General features: G+C 40.3%; 1 protein-coding gene across 1 annotated transcript in view; it reads right to left on the reverse strand.

Annotated features, from left to right (window-relative positions):
* Positions 1-18,488, reverse strand: part of MYLK (myosin light chain kinase) — a 195,367-nt gene that overhangs the window by 103,062 nt on the left and 73,817 nt on the right. Inside the window, exons 3-10 of the mRNA XM_059475797.1 lie at positions 15,777-15,984; positions 14,035-14,083; positions 11,361-11,526; positions 10,194-10,359; positions 7,328-7,364; positions 4,908-5,470; positions 3,049-3,252; positions 1,854-1,988 (exon numbers count right to left, since the gene is read on the reverse strand). Of these exons, the coding sequence (XP_059331780.1) occupies positions 1,854-1,988; positions 3,049-3,252; positions 4,908-5,470; positions 7,328-7,364; positions 10,194-10,359; positions 11,361-11,526; positions 14,035-14,083; positions 15,777-15,984 (1,528 nt within the window). The remainder of the gene's footprint in view (positions 1-1,853; positions 1,989-3,048; positions 3,253-4,907; positions 5,471-7,327; positions 7,365-10,193; positions 10,360-11,360; positions 11,527-14,034; positions 14,084-15,776; positions 15,985-18,488) is intronic.

Consider the following 18,488-nt stretch of genomic DNA (forward strand, 5'->3'; position numbering starts at 1 on the left):
ACTCAGAGTTGCTCCTGAGCTGCAAGACAATTCTTAGTCTTGCAAAACTGCCGGAGATTCTGCTCACATCTGCAAAGGAGGAACTTCAGCATGGCCTTCAGACAGAGAAACAAATGATGTCCAATGGGAGAGTGTCAGAACCTTTACTCAAATGTTTTGTGTTGTAAATAAAGCACTGGCCTTTCTATTCTGGACATGGAGTTATTGGGAAGGGGAACAGCCCAGGCTGTGGGAACATACCAATCTCAAGGTCATGGCTCATTTGCCCTGCCACCTTTCTCAGTTAGCCCATTTACTCTGAATAGCTAAAGGAAAACAGTGATCATGTGCAAATAATTAATTTTAAAATAACCACACACACACACACTCAAAGATAGATAGCCTGGGAGAGTCTGAAAAAAAAATCAATTGCACTTCAGGAGTAAAAGAGGTGATCAAGAGTTAAGCTGAATAAATTTTTCTAGTGTTTTTCAGATATGGCTTTTAATGGACGGAGTACTTAGCCAAAGCACATAGTGCCTGGATCACTGAAATAATTTGGAATCGAAGCAAAACACTGATTTTTGGGTCTAGCTCTGATATTAGGAGGCAGTTAAGGAAACTTGACTATTCAGCTGTGTAATCAGTGCGGGGTAGGGGATTATATTGTCTGATAAAAGTAAAAAATATTTCACTGTTTTTTTTAGTCAGTTTTAGGCAAATGTTGGAATGTCAAGGAACATATTCTAGTTGAGAAGAAAGCAGAAGAGCTTTGATTTCAAGATCTTGGGAACAGAGCTGCTAACACCATTGGGAACCAGCTGCTAACAAGGACCTACCCAGCTGATGGAGGGGTGGAATCAGGCATTGGTCTCCTCCCTACCTCTTAAATACTCAGACTGAAAAGCATAAACCCATGTATTGAAAAATTACTGATGTTTAAATGATCACTTGCTGTCCTATATCCACCTTAAGGTTGTTTGCATTGTACAACTGGAATCATGCATTTTGTTTTCAGCTGCTCTGTGTACTAATAATGCCATGGTTGCAAGTTTGATCCCTGTATGGGCCATTCATGTAAGAGTTGGACTTGATGATCCTTGTGGGTCTCTTCCACCTCAGAATATTCTGTGATACTTTGCTTAGAACTGCAGGATTCTGTGGGAACATGATGCCAACCTGTTACGCTTGGAGCAGAAGCTCCTGCCAAAAGCAGGGGGGCAGCACAGTCTTCAGCACAGGGCAGCAGCACGGCCGTGTGACACAGCCCAGGTAACTCACCTGGCACAGGGATGTCCCCAGCAGCAGCACAGCCGTGTGACACAGCCCAGGTAACTCAGCTGGCAGAGGGATGTCCATGTGACACAGCCCAGGTAATGCACCTGGCACAGGGATGTCACCAGCAGTGGCACAGCTGTGTGACACAGCCCAGGTAACTCAGCTGGCACAGGGGTGTCCGTGTGACACAGCCCAGGTAACTCAGCTGGCACAGCTGTGTGACACAGCTCAGGTAACTCAGCTGTCACCAGCAGCAGCACAGCCATGTGACACAGCCCAGGTAAGTCACCTGGCACAGGGATGTCACCAGCAGCGGCACAGCCGTGTGACACAGCCCAGGTAACCCAGCGGACACAGGGGTGTCCGTGTGACACAGCCCAGGTAGCGCACCTGGCACAGCCGTGTCACCAGCGCACCCTGCTGGTCACTTCGCCGAACTGCGGCAGCACAGCCCCTGCTCACGGCGCCTTTTCCGCGCACTCGGTGCTCCTGTAAAGGCCTTGCCTCAGGCGTCCCAGCGGGCTGTGTGGGCGATTGAGCGCGCTTTGGGGTGTCAGGGCGTTCATGCAGGTGTTGCAGAGCAGGGGATTCCTTACCATTGAGAAGCCATGTGATGTGGGGCACAGGGACCCCTCCCACGCAGCACTGCAGCACAAAGTCTTGCCCTTCGCTCACAGTGCATCCTTTCAAGACACTGGAAAAGCACGGAGCAACCTCTTCCACTTTAGGCCCTTAAAGCACAAAATGAAAACAGTTCCTTCAACTGAAATTAATGAAGTTAGCTTTACCACTTGGAGCCTTTTTCTAAGTATGCTTAGATGAAAATGGCTGGGCTAACCATGGTGAAATGTTTTATTGAGGGATAGAAATAATTTTGACTGGTATAAAGAAGGCATTCTTCTCTCATCGCCTGAGCAGGCATTGCCAGGCCTCAAGCTCTGCTTTAAGTGGTGATTTCCTATGCCAGAATCTGTAATTTGCAGCCCATCACTAGAAGTGTATGAAGCCTATTAGCAGAGAGCTCAGCACAAAAAAGAGGATGATTAATTCTCTGCTCTTGTTTGTCTTCTCCCAGTGAGAAACAGTGTGACTTAAGGATGCAGTTTAAAGGTCTCTCATGAGACAGAAAGAAATTATCTTGGGTATCCTGACTGAACTTCAGGCACAGTAAATGGAGAAAAATTGCATTAACATGAACATGGATCCAGAACAAAATTTAACATCAGATGAAAACATTGCAGCTGAGGACAGGAATTGCTAGAATGAACAAAAATTTCAGGCAGACCAGTAGGACACTGCCTGCAAGCTTAAAATAATTTGTCACTGGGACATGTTCTTAAATTTAGCAAATCATAGTTCTCACTCCTGCCCCTTTCTTCTTATTCACCTTACTGCACAGAATTGGCTGGTACTCAAAAAATATTTCAAATTTGAAGTGTAGAAATGCTAAGCAACTTCAAAAAAACTAAATGCAGAACAACAATAATAAACCCACTGACGGCCTATGTTAAATACAAGTATTAACAGGAAATCTGAGTAGAAAATAGGCCTCCCTGTGTACAAACCATGTATTGAGATGGTTTTAGCTATACAAACAACAAAACCCACAATATGTCAGAAGGGAAACTGATGGCTTGCCAGCTATTGCACACTACTTTACACAGAGATAGGAATCAGAATTAACCTACACTGAGAAGTCAAACAAAATTATGTAGTGACCACCCTCTGACAGCTTAAAAAACTCCAGCCACAGTTTCCAAAGTGCAGATGGGCTCACAAGAACTTACTTACTTCTGACAGTTAACAACCAGCTGCTGGAAGTCTGGCCTTTGGGGTTGGCAGCTGTACAGCTGTAAGATCCACTGTCCCTCAAGTTGGCTTTCTTTATCCATAGGCAATGAACTCCATCTTCCTCATATATTTTGACATCTTCTCCAGCTTTAATAAGTTGGCCTTCTCTGAACCACTCCACATCTGGTTTTGGCTTCCCTGAAACTGGACAATCAGACATTTGGACTTTTATGAATAGGTATTTGTAATTAGCATTACTTAGTATATATTTAATTAGTATTATTTACTTTAGTATAAATTAGGTACACTTTACACATACATAATTATATAAACCTTAATGGGCAATACACAAAACTGCTGTCAGAAATGTTGACATTTCTGATCTTCTAAAACTTCTCGGCTAGTCCATCTCTTAAAATAACAAATACTTGGTAACATATAAAACCATATCTGAAAAAAGCTTCTGGCTGAAAACTGTTCTTCTAAAAGTCACAGACAAAATGGATATGAAACCGAAACAGAGAAAGTTTTTGCCAAACACAAACTCTTCTTTACTCAGCACTGGCACAGGTTGCCCAGAGAGGCTGTGGACATTCCCTGCCCTGGGGATACTCAAAGGTCACCTTGATATAATCCTGGACCTGCCTGAGGTGAGGCTGCATGAGCAGGGAGAAGGGCAGTGAAAGCAACCCTGGTCACCCCCTGCAGAGAGGATTCTCAGCAGAGTTTCTCAGATTACCTATTAAAGGGATTAGGGACGTCCCACTGTGATTTCCCTGCAGACACCTTGCCTGGCATATAAGAGTCTGTGCTTTGGGTCCAGAGCCATACAAAAAGGCATCCAGTGGTTGCAATAAAAAACTGGATGAGTTCCCTGTTTATCTGTGATAGGGACTCTATTTCCCTGTCAAACAGGGTCATGGATTAGTTAAAGTTTGCGAAGTGTGTGAGATACTCTGACAGAAAACAATTCATGTTTTTAGTAATATACCTGAAAAATAAACTGTTTAAAATGTACCAGGATCTTTGGAATCTTTTCTCCACTCCAAATGCTCAAGGCTTGTGAGGGAAATTATAATCTGGACTCATGGGGCAAGACTCATCAAGAAATGAAATAAATTACCATGGTGTTGCATGTTTATTTTTTTTTGTCTCTAGAGAAACAAAAAACCAATTTCTTTCTCATTTATGTGAACACTTTGAAGTGTAAATGTTATTAAAAAAGAAAAAAAGGAAAATGCTTCCAGATTATTTTCTAAAATTGCAATTAAATAAAAAAGAGAAGTGTTCCAAATCTACTACCCAGATTCAGCAAAATGCAACAATCATTACTCTTCTCAGAGGTTAAAACCCATTCATATTCTGTGGAGCAAACTCTAAACCTCTCTTTTAATTCTTACTTTGTCATTTCAGCTGTTAGGAAGCTCTGAGATCATGCTGATCAAATATGAGACATAAAAATAGATGCCCCTAGAGACATGAAGTGACTGATTGTATTTTATCCTCTGATTTTTTTGGCTCAAGGCGAGTGTCACTAATTACAGTTCTGGAAAGCGTACCACCCATTTTCACTCTTGTACCCTCATATAAGAGGGTCTAAAACTATCTCCTAGAAGGAGCAGCATTGGTTACATCTGGGGAAACCCCAGATGAGAGAGGAGATGGACACCATGGCATCGTTTGGTTTGAAAACTTCACTAAGTGTTGGGGAAACAGCATTGGATTCTGCATCTGTTCCCAAAAAGCTTTAGGAGGAGAGCAACTTTCAAAGAACTAGGAATTGTTTTCTACTTCTCCACATAGAAAGGGAATCCCTTTCTGACTAAACCCAGGGGCTCCAATAATTTTCATCCCTTTACCTTTGCTCTTGAATTTTATCTCCTGGCCTTCTGATGCTTCCAGGCTCTGCGGATGGATCTCAAACTGAGGGGGAATTCCCAGGGGCTCCCTCTTCTCCTCCATTACAGCCCCCTGAGCTCCAGACCTGTTTTCTGCTTCTCTAGTCCTGGGACTGATGTGCCCTGTAGGAGGTGGAGTTTGTTGAGCTGACATCAGGAGCTGCACACCCCTTTTCCTGTTTTCACCCTGTCTGATGGAAAGGGCCTGGGATTCTGCCTTTGGTTCTGGTTGCAGTTTGACAGATTGTAGTGTGATGGTGCTTGAAGTTTTCTGCAAGACCTGGGGTCCCTTTTTTCCTTCTTTATGTTCTGTGTTGATTTCTTGGTGCTGTCCTTGATTACTTTCTTTGGCTTCTCTGGTGATGTAAAAGGATTCTTTCTTTGCTGGCACCCTGTCTTTGGTTTCAACCATGAGTTCTGTGCTGCTGGATTTCAGCTCTTTAGCAATCCCATTGCTGGTTGCCTGTTTGAATTCTGAATTTTCAACAGCTTTAACAGCAAGTGTGGCTGGTTTTGGTGGCATGCTGAAGGAAAATGAGAAGTTTGGAGATATATGACACTGTATAAAGACTCATTATTATTATCATCACTAATGACATAAATATATAAGCCCTCAGCAAGAGGGTGAACCGATTAACCTTTAGATTCTTTCACACAGATCAAGAAGATGGGTTAAAGAGGTGAAGTGAAAAGCTTCATAAGATGAAATCAGGGCTCAGACACTATGTCAACTCAGAAATTTTTGGATACAAGTCCACTGCTCAAGTTCTAACATGTTTTGTGAGTCAGACATTAACCTTGCATGCACTGCTTTAGATGGGAAGCAATTACATGAGATCTGAATGACCATGATGTAATACTACTCGATGCTTTAATAAATTGAGGTCATGTATAATGTAGCTTAAAATGTCACATAAACTACTTCCCTAAAGGGAAATGAAAATGTAAACTGTGAAGTAATTTTACTATTTCCAATTATGGTGCCTTGTAATTCAGGTAATTTCAAAACAGGACTGATAGGAAAACAGACCAAAGTCTGGGGAGGAAGAATGGGTGTTGGCACCTTAAAACTTGACTGGATGTAACAATATCAGCTATGCATTTGTTAGGAAGAGTTTCTCAGAATTATGATTGATCTGCTGCTCAGTACTTTGGGAGCACAAGAGCAGCTGACCAGCTGGGGGACTTAAATCTAAGTCTCCTTCGTTGAAGGTGACTGCCTTGATACCCAAGCTGTAGAGCACTGTCTGTGTCTCACACATCCACAGAATTACTCCAAGCCAGAATTGGAACACATCTGAAATAAGGGCAGCAATTTCCAGCCCAGCTCTGTTTTGCTACACTTGGTGCCATTAATTTATTCTCTCAGGGAGACTTGGGATATTTACTGGGGTACTTTCTTCAGCTGGAGTTGGATGTACTGTTTGAGATTTGCAGTTACTTTTCAGGAAGTAAGACTTTTTCATTTTACAAAACATCTTTTTGTGTGTGTGTGTGTTGTGTGCGTGTGTGAATAAATGATGGAGGATGCAAAACTACTCTGGAGAACCACATGCATGGGGAGTTCTGCTTCCAGTGCTGCACAGTTTCATTTACACTAAACTTACTTTCATGTATGTTCCTAAAAATCACACAGATCTGAAAAACAGAATAGCACAGCATTTTCAATTCCACTTTGCAGTTAGGACAGTGTGAGCATGCCATTTAGAAATCTCATCCAGGGCATGTGAGAACAGATTAAACATCCCAATGACTATAAAGCAACTGGCCTTCATCAAAGTGTCTTGCACAGACAGCCTTGAACTTTTCATTCCTGCATTTCCCATTAATGAAGAAAAGTACTTCTGTAAAATAATTTTAAAAGTTACAGTAATTTAATTTCAAAAATCCCTATAAATAAAGGCCTAAATATTATTTTTTCTTTCTTGTTACTTCACCTCTACTTTTGTATGTATTTTCAGACAACAGCAAAGACCATGGCCATAGGGTGTTTAGTGTATGACAGGAAAGAACAACCAGCTCAGTACTGACAAGGTGCATTCAGTGTTAACTCCAAAAATGGCATTTGACCCTCTGGTACAAGGCAGAATTTCTGCTCACATAGTTTGGTTTTTTACAAAATTTTGCTTTTCTGAACCAGACCAGAACTCTGTACTTCATAATGTTGCCACCAGTTCCACCAGCTATTTCCTGTGAGTCTACCAAGACAGCTGAATCAGGCAGCAAAAGAGTATCTTATTCCAAGCAAACATTTTCTGACTTCCAAATATAGACTGACTCCCCCAAAATGTATCACTTTGTGAAGAAAGCACATGCAGTAAATGTCAAAATCAGTGCACTGCAATTAAAAAGTCAGAGAAAGTACTCCAGTAAAAACATACCAAGGTGGCTGAGTGCAGGTGTCGGTCTTATCTGGACCTGAAATACAAAAGAAGAAACAGGCAAATTATACACACCATTCTGTGCACAATTCCAAAAATTTGGAAGATTTTAAGCAAGAAATATACTTAAGAACCTTCACTCTTCAAATTTTTAATTCATTGAAGTCAAGATTGACTATCACCACACCTGGAATTGATATGGACAACAGGAAACTGCTCAGCTGAAACACAAAGAGGTCTTGCTCCATTTTGAGACATTGCTGCATCATATTCTCACAACCCTGCAGAACTAAAGATTCAGGGACCCTCAAAAGCTCTGTGATGGGGGAGAGATACATGGAAGAGATTCCAACTGGGAAGCAGCTTATCAAATCTTATGGGAATTCTACAGAGTTTTCAGAGGTAGAGGAAGACAAGCCATCAATCAGTCCTACACCTGAGCATGCTCACAGTGAAACAGCAGCAGTCCTCTGGCTAAAACACAGAACTAAGTCAAGAGGAGTAAAACCTCCCAAAACTTGGACCCACCTGTAAACATTTACCAACCCATTTGCTGTGCGGCAAGAATTATCATGACTAACACGAATAACTCAAAAGCTAATGCATAGCATTTCTTCACTTGGCAACACCACCAGGAAATCTGGGAACATGGCTGAGCTATGGTGATTTGCCAAGGTGCCTCATCAGCTGCATTGATAAAACTGAGCACATATTGACCCACAATCAGTCTCCTGATTTGTAATCCTCCATGAATTCTCAAAAACCTTTACAGTGTTTGTTTCTCTTGGGGGTAGCATGAGATAAATAGTTGTGGGAAGAGAAACGCATACCAGGTCAAATACCAAACACATCTCTGCATTGCCCTCTAATTAAGATTTCAGGATGGAATTTATTTTCTCCTGGTCAGATCAAAGCTGCACCTATGCTGTTGTCAGCTGTGAGACTAGAAACTACAGTAGAAAGACATGTAATAATTAATTTGCAAGATAACCAATTTTTCAAGTCATCAACAAGCACTTCATAAAAATGCTTTCAGCATCTCTGCCTCAGGGAAAAGACAAAATCATGTGATGCATAATATCCTGATTTCCACAGTGTTTTGTAAGCAAAAATTCACAACTTAATGCTTGAACTTGCCATGACATTCAGAGTGACCAAAAGAATCTATTTACACACAAACAAAAGCTGAGATGAGAGAGGGATGAAAACCCATTGATCTCATTTCAATAAACCTGTCAAACAGTAACAGAAATATAGAAATGAAAACTAAAAAGACTGGATAAATGCAGAAAAGGAAGCTTCATAACTACTGGCTGCAGACAAGACAGTACCATGCAATGGTATTAATAGACAATACCTTGTCTATTAAAAGAATATTTCCTCTTCCCTCTTCACCTTCCACTAAGGGAAAAAGTATAGCTATTGGAAGAAAATATCTATATATGAGACTGTATGTCTTTGAAAGAACATGTAGTACTTCTGAGCCACTTGATTGTCTGCTAACATCTTGCAGCAACTCTGGCAACTTGATCTAATTGATCATGAAAGAATTAGGTATTATATACTGAGGTTAGGTAAGTGGAACCATCCAATTAATCAAGAGCATTGCAAAAGAGTGCCCTTTTTACTGTCCTGCACTAATCCAAGAAAGAATGGATTGTTCAGAGATGTGGTCAGCGTCTGAAGCAGACATATACCACAAGTGACTTTGTGACCCCAGTTCTGCATCATCTCTCAAGGCAGATGCAGCCATTACAGAACAGAAAGCTCACCACTCCAGGGACAGCAATCAGGAATCGAGTTTTATGTTTGGATAAAAGGCTTATTGAAAGAAACAGGCCTTTCTGTACAACCTCTGCTGAAGAGGCAAACTGTAGAAGCTTATTCTACAATGGCTTCATCAGATTGGAACTTACAGATAAAAAGTACAGCTTTAATTTGTAGAAAGGTTAGCTGTGGTCCTGAGCATCCCAAATGTACATCCATTTGTTATTTATATTCTTGATACCTTTCAGTGTGACAACACTGATGTGAAACTGAAAGTCTTGCAGCAAAAAAGTCACTGCTGGGTGCACATGTAACCCACTGAGCTCATGACTGCAGCAGAAGCCAGCAGCTGTGGATTTAATTATTTAATTGGGCCCAGTGACTGCTTACCCACTGACTGATGAACTTCCTCTTTAGTGAGCTTGCTGAAGGCTGTATGATTCTGAGGCTGATGCAGCAGGCAGCCTAAGAAGCATCAAGCTGCAAAATGAGCTGTATGTGATAATGCATGTATGAAATAGAACATTCTATTTATGCAAATATATTTGTTTCCTTAACAAGCAGTGAAATAAGCTGGGTTGTGAGTTGAGAAGACTGAATTTTAATCTTATTAGGATGGGTTTTTTCCTCTCTCATAATTTAGAATTATGGTCTTTTACTTTACTTTCCTAGTTCTACAAATATAGATAGAATTTTGCCTCCCATAAGGGAGTTGGCATAAATGTGCATCTGGCACTAGTACTCAACAAATACAAAATTAATTACTGATTATAATGACAAGTGCCAGGTTCCATTTGCTGAAAATCAAATCAATGTTCAAAACATAGAAATCAAAGTCTCAGTAAAAGTGAAAAAGTGTTTTTAAAGAAATCTGTTACAAAGCACTTGGATTGCTTTTTTTCTCATTGAACCATCACAATTTTTACAGCTGTAGCATGTTCCAAGCTATCACAACATCATTTAATGAACAGAGAGAGAAAGAGAGAAGAAGAAAATGGGAAGAAGTGAATGTTTCTTGTAAATACCAAAAACACAACAGAGACATTTTATCAGAATGTCTGTGGCCCCTTTTCTCTGTCCTGCAAACTCCTTGCTGTACCTTGAACAGTGAGCTCTGCAGACACAGATGCCCTCCCAGCGCTGTTCACCACTGTGCAGGTGTAAATTCCTGAATCAGCCAGCTGAACGTTGTGCACCTCCAAGAACTGGATGCCTGTTCTCTCATACATGTTGAAGCGCTCATTTTGCTGTAATTGAATATCACCCTGCAAATACCACAAGGCACCATGAGACACTAGCTACTGTCAAGAGAAGGGGAGCAAGAATTTTTTAGTAAAACATTAGGTCAAACTGCCTTTTTCCTATCCTTTAGCCAAATTCCTTCTATGAATAATGTTCCTATGGTATAAACAAAACAATTAACTGTGCCCAAAATTTTCTAATTCACATCTTCAGGAGGCTTTCTTTTTCCTTTATTTTGCCACCTACTCATCTCAGTTTGGTTTTGACATTTCCCTGTTAATTATACCCAGATTCCTAGAAATTGACACAGTAATTTCTGATTTATGAATCAGCACTTTGGTTTTGCAACATTTCTGACATGTCCTCGTAATATTTTTGGTCTGGGGAAGACTTCTATTTGTAATCTCATTTGCTACAATGTTTTCAAAGCAAACGTGAAGAGGGCAGAAAACCAAAGTACTACAACAAACAAAAACAAATAAAAAGACCCTAAACAAAAAAAAAATTCCAAAAAAACCCTAAAAACCAAACAAAAACACTGCAAGAGGCTGCCTGTGTTTGGGGATGTACCCTGACCCTCTTATATTACAGACAAGGATAAGTCTGGAATAAAGCAGACGATGACTTGGAAGCATTTTCCTGTTCTCTGAGGACTTTTTTTGTTTTTTTCCCCCACAAACCTGGAGCTATCAAGAGAAAATAGAAGAATTTATAAGAGTTGAGGTTCTGTTGAAGAGTGGAGGGGAGCAGGATGCCACCAGAGCAGTCATATATTTGCCCTTCCAAACCAAAGTAAGTAACTGTAATTTTCTAAAAGACTGACAGTTTCAATGAAAATGGCCCAATCAGCATAATACCTAATTTCATCTGAAAGCTCCTTCCTTACAAAGAAAAAAATGTGTTTGGAAATCTTGTGTATGCCCAAAGGAGACACTGGCACTTAAGACTTCAATGTGCATTTCATCCTTGCAAGGCACAAAATTTCAAAAGAGAAGGAAAACAAAAACTTTTGGGGAAATCATACCTTAGACCAAGTGACTTGAGGCTGAGGTCGTCCTGTAATTTTACATGAGAATTTGCCTGTTTGGCCTTCACGCACAACAACTCGGTTGGGTTTTGTAGCAAACTTGGGTGGACTTTCTCCCCAGATGCTTGGCCTCTGCTCCACAGATGGAACAGCAAGTCTTGCCCTGCAAAGGCAATTGACATTCTGGTTTTACAGAAGAACTGGAAGCTGTTGTGGTTAGAGCACATGTCAGGAAGCATTTTTAGACCTGTGGTCTGCCAACAAGAGTATATCATTGGTGACAACACCGGCTGTAGTGGCACAATATTTTTCTTGGCCATGGAAGAAATGGAAATGCTGGTGATGACTGCTCTTGACTCCTCATGCAACTGTGTTATGTTATGCACCCTCAACTGGCATACACAGAATAGATCTTGGGGACCATTTTAGTTGTTCATAAGCAGAGCTGGGAAAACCAAAAGATAGGAAACACTTCATGCATTTAGTTTTCCCCATTTCCTGTTTTTTTGTTGCCTCCTAAGAGTTTATTTTTGCACACTCGTATACCATTCACAGGTTTTTATCATGCAATTTGTTTCATTCATGAATGCAACTGACACCGTAATTTCTGATTTATGAATCAGCACCTTGGTTTTGCAACATTTCTGACAGGTCCTGGTAAGTACTTTTAGTCTGGGGAAGACTTTTATTTGTAACCTCATTTGCTACAATGTTTTCAAAGCAAACACCAAGCAGGCACAAAACCAAAGTACACCTGTCCCAGGTGAGTTACTGTTAAGTGTAAATTCCCAGTTCTACTTACATGGCTGCTACAGCTGGGAAATTATATGTGGGATGAAACAAAAATGGCATCAGTGACTGTAGTCCAAAACTGTAAACAGTTACACAACCATAAAACATAAAACATCAAACAGCATCATAGCATGAAAAAAACCAAAAAGGTGCAACTTCAGGTCCATTAATGTCAAAAGGAACACACTCACTCTGCTCTGAAGCCTTGGTACAACAAAGACACATTAGCAGATGGCAGATGGTGATTTCTTTTTTTTAACATTTAATTTCAAGCAAACTGAACCATTTTTAAGGCGTTCTTTTCCAGATGGCCTTTTACCACATGCAAGTAAGATGTGTCAATACCTCACCATTTCTACCAGGTGTCAGATACTAACAGAGACCGCATCGCCTCAGCCCAAGGTGCTGCCAAGACAGGGTGGTTGCCATATGGGCAGCTCCAGGTTTCTAAGCAAGAGATGATACCATAATGAAAGGATTTACATGGGCAGGAGGACCAGAAGTACTGAGAGAAGGGTGACTGCAACATGCTACAATGAAAATCACTTTATCGTATAATTAAATATCTGATAACTTTTAATGTCATCTCTCTCTCATATCACTAAAGAAGAACATAAATTTGTACTAAAGTCTTTTAGTAACCATATTTAGGTGGTGAGTCTATATTTATACATTTATACACATAACAAATTAAAAGAAAATCAACTACTAGCTGGCCTGCAGCTTTATGGCTGGTTCCTAGAGATGAACAAATGAAAATGTGTAATTTTTAAATTCTTCTCCCTTCTCATAGAATTATTAATACTGAAGAGGAGGAAAACACAGGAGCATGAAAAGTGAGGACAATCACTCTAGCTGTATGCAATACAATGGATTAGGACAGTACTTTGTGAAGTCTGAGTATACAAAACCTAACAGCAACCTAACTGTCCTTTCTTGTTTTGATTATTTATCCTGTGCGTACATCTCTAGGTAATTTGCAATACAGAATTTATCATGCAAAATCATGTGTCCTGATTACTCAGTTTTACTTACCATTTTCAGTGTTGTAATCTGTTAATTTTAAAATTTAAAAAAATAATTTTCATATTAATGATGAAATTAAATACTCCAGTTTTAACCATCTGTATTTTAATCACTAACATAATCAGAACATGTGCTTTTGCCTACATCCAGAGTGACTCAGTGCCAGAGATAAGTCAGAGAAAATTCTGCTTAAATTCAAACTATTTATAAAGAAATTAATTCAGCTGTTGGAAGAATTAGGCCTGAGGCTTTCAAAACAATGACATTCACATAATTGTAAATGCTTACTGAAGTGCACAAAATACAAGTAGGCTTTTATGTGCCAGCTTATATCACCCCATCAACTGTTCTTGGTAAAGTTACTCAAACCAGAACAGTTATTTCTTCTGGACTACAGTTTACCCACTGTGTTGCTTGGAAATATTTAAATTCTGTGTGTGAGAATGCTGATTTCAGTTGCTTTTATTTCTTACTGATGTCTCCTTAAGCAGTATTTGCCCTGGCTTTAAAAAGAGACTGTCACATGGAAGCTGTGGAGAAGAATTCTTGAATATCAGAGAGTAGAGAAGAGGGTGCAAAATTGCAGCAGAGGAGGGTGCAATATTTAGGCAGGAGGGTGCAACATCAGCAGGATGTTCTGTTTTCAGCCACATTAATTCCTCAGTCAGTATGCTGGAGCAGAAGCTGTGCATCTTCCTGACTGCCTCAACCACTCTGCTTAGCCAGCAGCTCTCACAGTAGCTGCTCTGCTTGGGGTAAGTGGAGACTTTTAGAAAGAGTAATTTTACTTGTTTTCCAACCAAAATATACTTAAGTGTCTGTTAAACAATATCCAAGGCAGTAGATTGCTTACCCAGAGGTTTTGGCACTGGATGGCAGGCTGTATTTCATCAAGGAGTTTCCTGTAAGCATAGGACAGAAAGACAGGAAGTCAAAAGTTTTGTCAATTAGTTTGTCACTAATTATCAATTAGTTTATCACCAATTATCACTTTTTATTGCTAATTACCAAAGTTTTGTCAATTATCACTAATTGAGGAATTAGTGATAATAAAGACTATGTAAATTTGCATTTCTCCAGGTTAGAAACATAAAGGAGGAATGCAACACCTGCAGTATAAGGTTATGTCATCTGCAGTTCAAAGTCAGGCTCTCCAACTTCAAAACCAAGCTTTAGCAGAGTTGCTGTCTAACCCCCAGCCTCAGTTGTAACAACGCTGAAGATTATTCATGAAAAAATACTTTTTTGAATGAAACACTGTCTAATTTCTATAGTGCACCAGTACCTCAAATTAAGACAGCAGGATGTTTTCAGACTGTGAGAGAGGTCTTTACTTGGCTGGGTTCTCAGTGCCGGGCCAGCCCGAGGCACCTTTGCTGCAGATGCCCCAGGAGCTGGTCCCTCGCTGCCGCGGCAGGAGGGAGAGGCTGCGGGAGCCCAGCGCCACCTGCTGCACACAGAGCCCGGCCAGGGGACACCCGGAGCCGCAGCAGCAAGCACACAGCTCCGGGCTGGGAGAAAACACCTGTTCCAGAGCCCAGCGAGAGCCCACAGCGCTGTCAGACAGGACAGCCGTGCAGATGGAAACCACAGATCATGTTTCAGTCACTCGTTTATCAAGCAGCAGGCAGCCACACGTGGTTATTTTTGCTGAGAACAGAAGACAAACAAAAAAAAGCAAAAAACCCTCTGTGCTTTGCTATCTTGATGGATAGAGGGATTTTAGAAGAAAGGCCATATAATTCTTAAACTATGAGAAATTCAGTCTTTGGGTACTGCCCCGAAGTTGTTTTGAACTGCAGCAAAAGCCAGGTCAGAAAAACTGATATGAAAACAACTTCTAAAAAATCTTCCACCTCCATGTAAATTGTCATTCATAAAATTGTTAAAACAAGGGGAAAAATAAATACTTCACATAATTTTTACAACAGAAGGCAACAGCAATCATGTCAGAAGTATGCATATTTCAGTATGTACTCTGAGTATAATAGAGTTTTTTGACTCTGAATAAACCCAAATACTGATAGTTTCAGGACTGATGCAGATTTTTTCTTTACTTCAAGACAGAGTTGTGACCTGAGAGTTTTTGATATTCAACAGGTCTCTGATATGACCAAATTGCAAGAGGAGAAGCAGTACAATTGATTTCAATCCTTCCCTGGCTTTGCGTCACTCTAAACTTGGCAGTTTGCAACTATCTAATATGCAGATGTGCTCTTAAAAATTCCTGGGTTTGATCCTGGCTGTTTCCTGCCTGACATTAAGCATGCAATTACAACCAGGCATGCAGCTTTGCAGTTTTTGTCCCAAGTGGTAATTTTCCATGAAAATTACAAAGTTTAAAACGAAGTCTTTAAAGCTAGGACTTTTGTTACCTGCACATCATCACCCACACCTGAAACAGAACTCACATTTTATCTAATTGTAGACATGTAGCTCCCTGCACAATGTCTTAACCTGTGAAGTGCAGTAAATGAACTTTACTCTTGCATCAATGAGAAGGCATGTGTTGTGATTTTAACCAGACTGTTTAGCACATCTTGCTCTTTTACTTAAACTACAATCACCAAAACAACAGTATAAGAATCTTCTGACCTTCCACTGTCAGTTCCACGGTCACTTGACGAACCCCACCATCATTTGCAGCCTCACAGGTGTATTTGCCTCCATCACCTTCCTGCACTCCTTTGATGACCAAGCTGAACACGCCCCGGATGCTGCGGTCCACGACATAATGGTCTCCCTCTGGGACAGGGTGCCCATTTCTGTACCATGTGATCTGTGGCTCAGGATAGCCTCTGACCTGGCAAGATGTGAGAGAGAGTGGAGAAAGAAGGTAAACTTAACAGATGATGGTATCAGGAAGAAATGCTGGACATTTAGCAATGCAGTGGAAAGTTCTTGACACATACTCTTTAATACATCTGTTAAAGACATACTCTTTGCAAGCCAAATGGCACAAGATAATGAAATGAAAAAACTCTTGGATAAGCCAAACTTAAAATCATAAGACTAGTCAGACAGATAGATACTCATGCAGAAAAATTTCCCACTAGAACAGTTTCTCCACAAAATCACAGTGAGAGTGCCAATGAAAAATCCTGACTCCTGGGTCCCCACTGCTCAGAAACTCAAAAAAGGGGGCAGTAATGCTACTACACCTCTGAGTATGCAAGAGTGCAAGGCTGTTGTACCAAATACTTCTAGCATGGTTGCCACGGATTGGGCTTATAATGCAAATCTGTACTTTGGTCAGCCATCTAGTTTTCAAGTGTGCTGAGACATAGTAGCTGCTGACAATATACAGGCAAAAAAGGCAGACACATACCAAATTCTGTCTTGATCTTTAGAAGTAGAAGATAAGGTGCTGCAATTTGAAAGAGCATCATTAAGGGTCATTCTCATGGCAGGAAAGGATTATGAGCACCTACATATAGTCACACAAACATTAAGCTCAACTTAAAAAGACTACTGATCTACCCAAAGGAAGAATGTTCAGCAAAATGAACCAGTACTGTTCTCATTAAATAACAACCATACTGGTACATCCCTGCCTCCAATGGCATTAATGATTCCTTCAGATTTACAGGCAGATCCTTGACTGGTGTAACTGAGAACTGAGTTATTGATTTGAAATGGAGCTCTTGAAACTTGATGAGGACCTGACTTTCTTTTGCAAAAAAAGTGGGAAAAGCAGACATACACCAGATTCCACTAAATAAAAAAACTACTCAGACAAAGGTTCTTCCTCTGCTTTGTGAGAAATGCCATCTTCTTTGAGGGTCACTTTAGAATGTGTTAATTGTTAGCACGCTTGCCAAGTCATCATAACAACTGCTGATTGCAGTACTCCTTTCCTATCCCCCTCTGATATGTCAACTTTCCATCTTCTGACTCTCTGATCCTTTGCCTACAAGCCATGAAGTAACTGAGTGAATCAAGATGAGCTGGAATGAGTAATAGTCATGGCTGTTTGCTCACTGGGAAAGAAGCAATTTTGCCTTCTGAACTACATATCAAAATTTGGCAACTGAACAGGAAGTCCCTTCAACCTCCAGGTGGGCAAAATATTGATGATCTGTCTTGAAGTGAAGAAGGCTTGGTTGTGGTTCGGGCAAATTCCTCCCAGCATTCTCCTCTCAGTTTCCAATTCTCATTTCAGCTTTGCTTTCTCTGACTGCACAGCACTTACTTTGCAAATTACAATATTTAGCCAACCAACCTTACCCATTCTTAGGCTCTCTTCTTTAAAAGCCTTTCATGTTTAATCCAGCCCCACCTCACTCCAGCTGGGTTTCTCATCTGCTGCAGCTTAACCTACAGCTGTCAGAATTTTTCTCTTTCCTTTAAATCTTGGGATATCAGTTCAGACAAATTAATTTTCCCAGTGATGTGGTGACCTCTTCTCCCTGGCATTACTTACTCAATATTTAAGGACATTAACATTTGTCATGAGCTGACTATGCTGAATAAACTGGAGAAACTTTCTACTTCTGGTATAATTTCTCAAATTCTTTTTGAGTCTAACTAAACAAAAGCCATCTTCCATGAAGTATAAATTGTGGGATCCTCCACAATGGGGAGCTGATTTCTGTTTAAAAATGTCAAAGCATTTTTCTAAAGCTCTTTGTGGTCATGTCTTTTTCCAGTCTTTTCTTATAAACAGCAGCTCCTTCTTGTCCCAGACTCCTCACCCTAGTCCAGCATATTGATGTAGTGCTTACTAAGAGCACAGGCTCCAGGGAATATCTTAGCACATTTCAATTTCAGAAAAAGGGAGTTGTATAGCAGCAATATGAGATTGTTACAATACTCTGACTCCAGGTAGTTGATAATGTGCTCACTGTCACAGAAAGTGACTTGCACCAAATAACTGTTTCTTACTATAACTTGCCAATGCCCTCATACCTGCATTTTTATTCTGGATTAAGAAACTAGCAAAGAGATTAAGTGATTTACCCAAAGCCAGAGAGTATATTAGAATGGAGTTATTAGTTCTCATTTTGCTTCACCTGGATATTAAGATTTACTTAAAATATTTGAGGCAAAATTGTTTTCACACTTATGTATCAAATATCTACAGTACAGTAAAATGGAAGAGTAGCACTTCAATTGATGTGAAGACCTTTTCAGTGGTTCTGTCTTCACATCACAGCCTCTTTACTAGCATTAGTCTAGCCACATCTGTTTACAGCTGCTGAGATTCTGGTCTGCAAAACAAAGTCATCAATTACACATCACCAAATATATTCACTGTTTTTTCCCAGTTCATAATCATTTCTTCTGGTGATTTCATGGAATTCTTCA

The sequence above is a fragment of the Ammospiza nelsoni genome, chromosome 7 (genome assembly GCF_027579445.1).
Source record: "Ammospiza nelsoni isolate bAmmNel1 chromosome 7, bAmmNel1.pri, whole genome shotgun sequence".
NCBI classification, from domain to species: Eukaryota; Metazoa; Chordata; class Aves; order Passeriformes; family Passerellidae; genus Ammospiza; species Ammospiza nelsoni.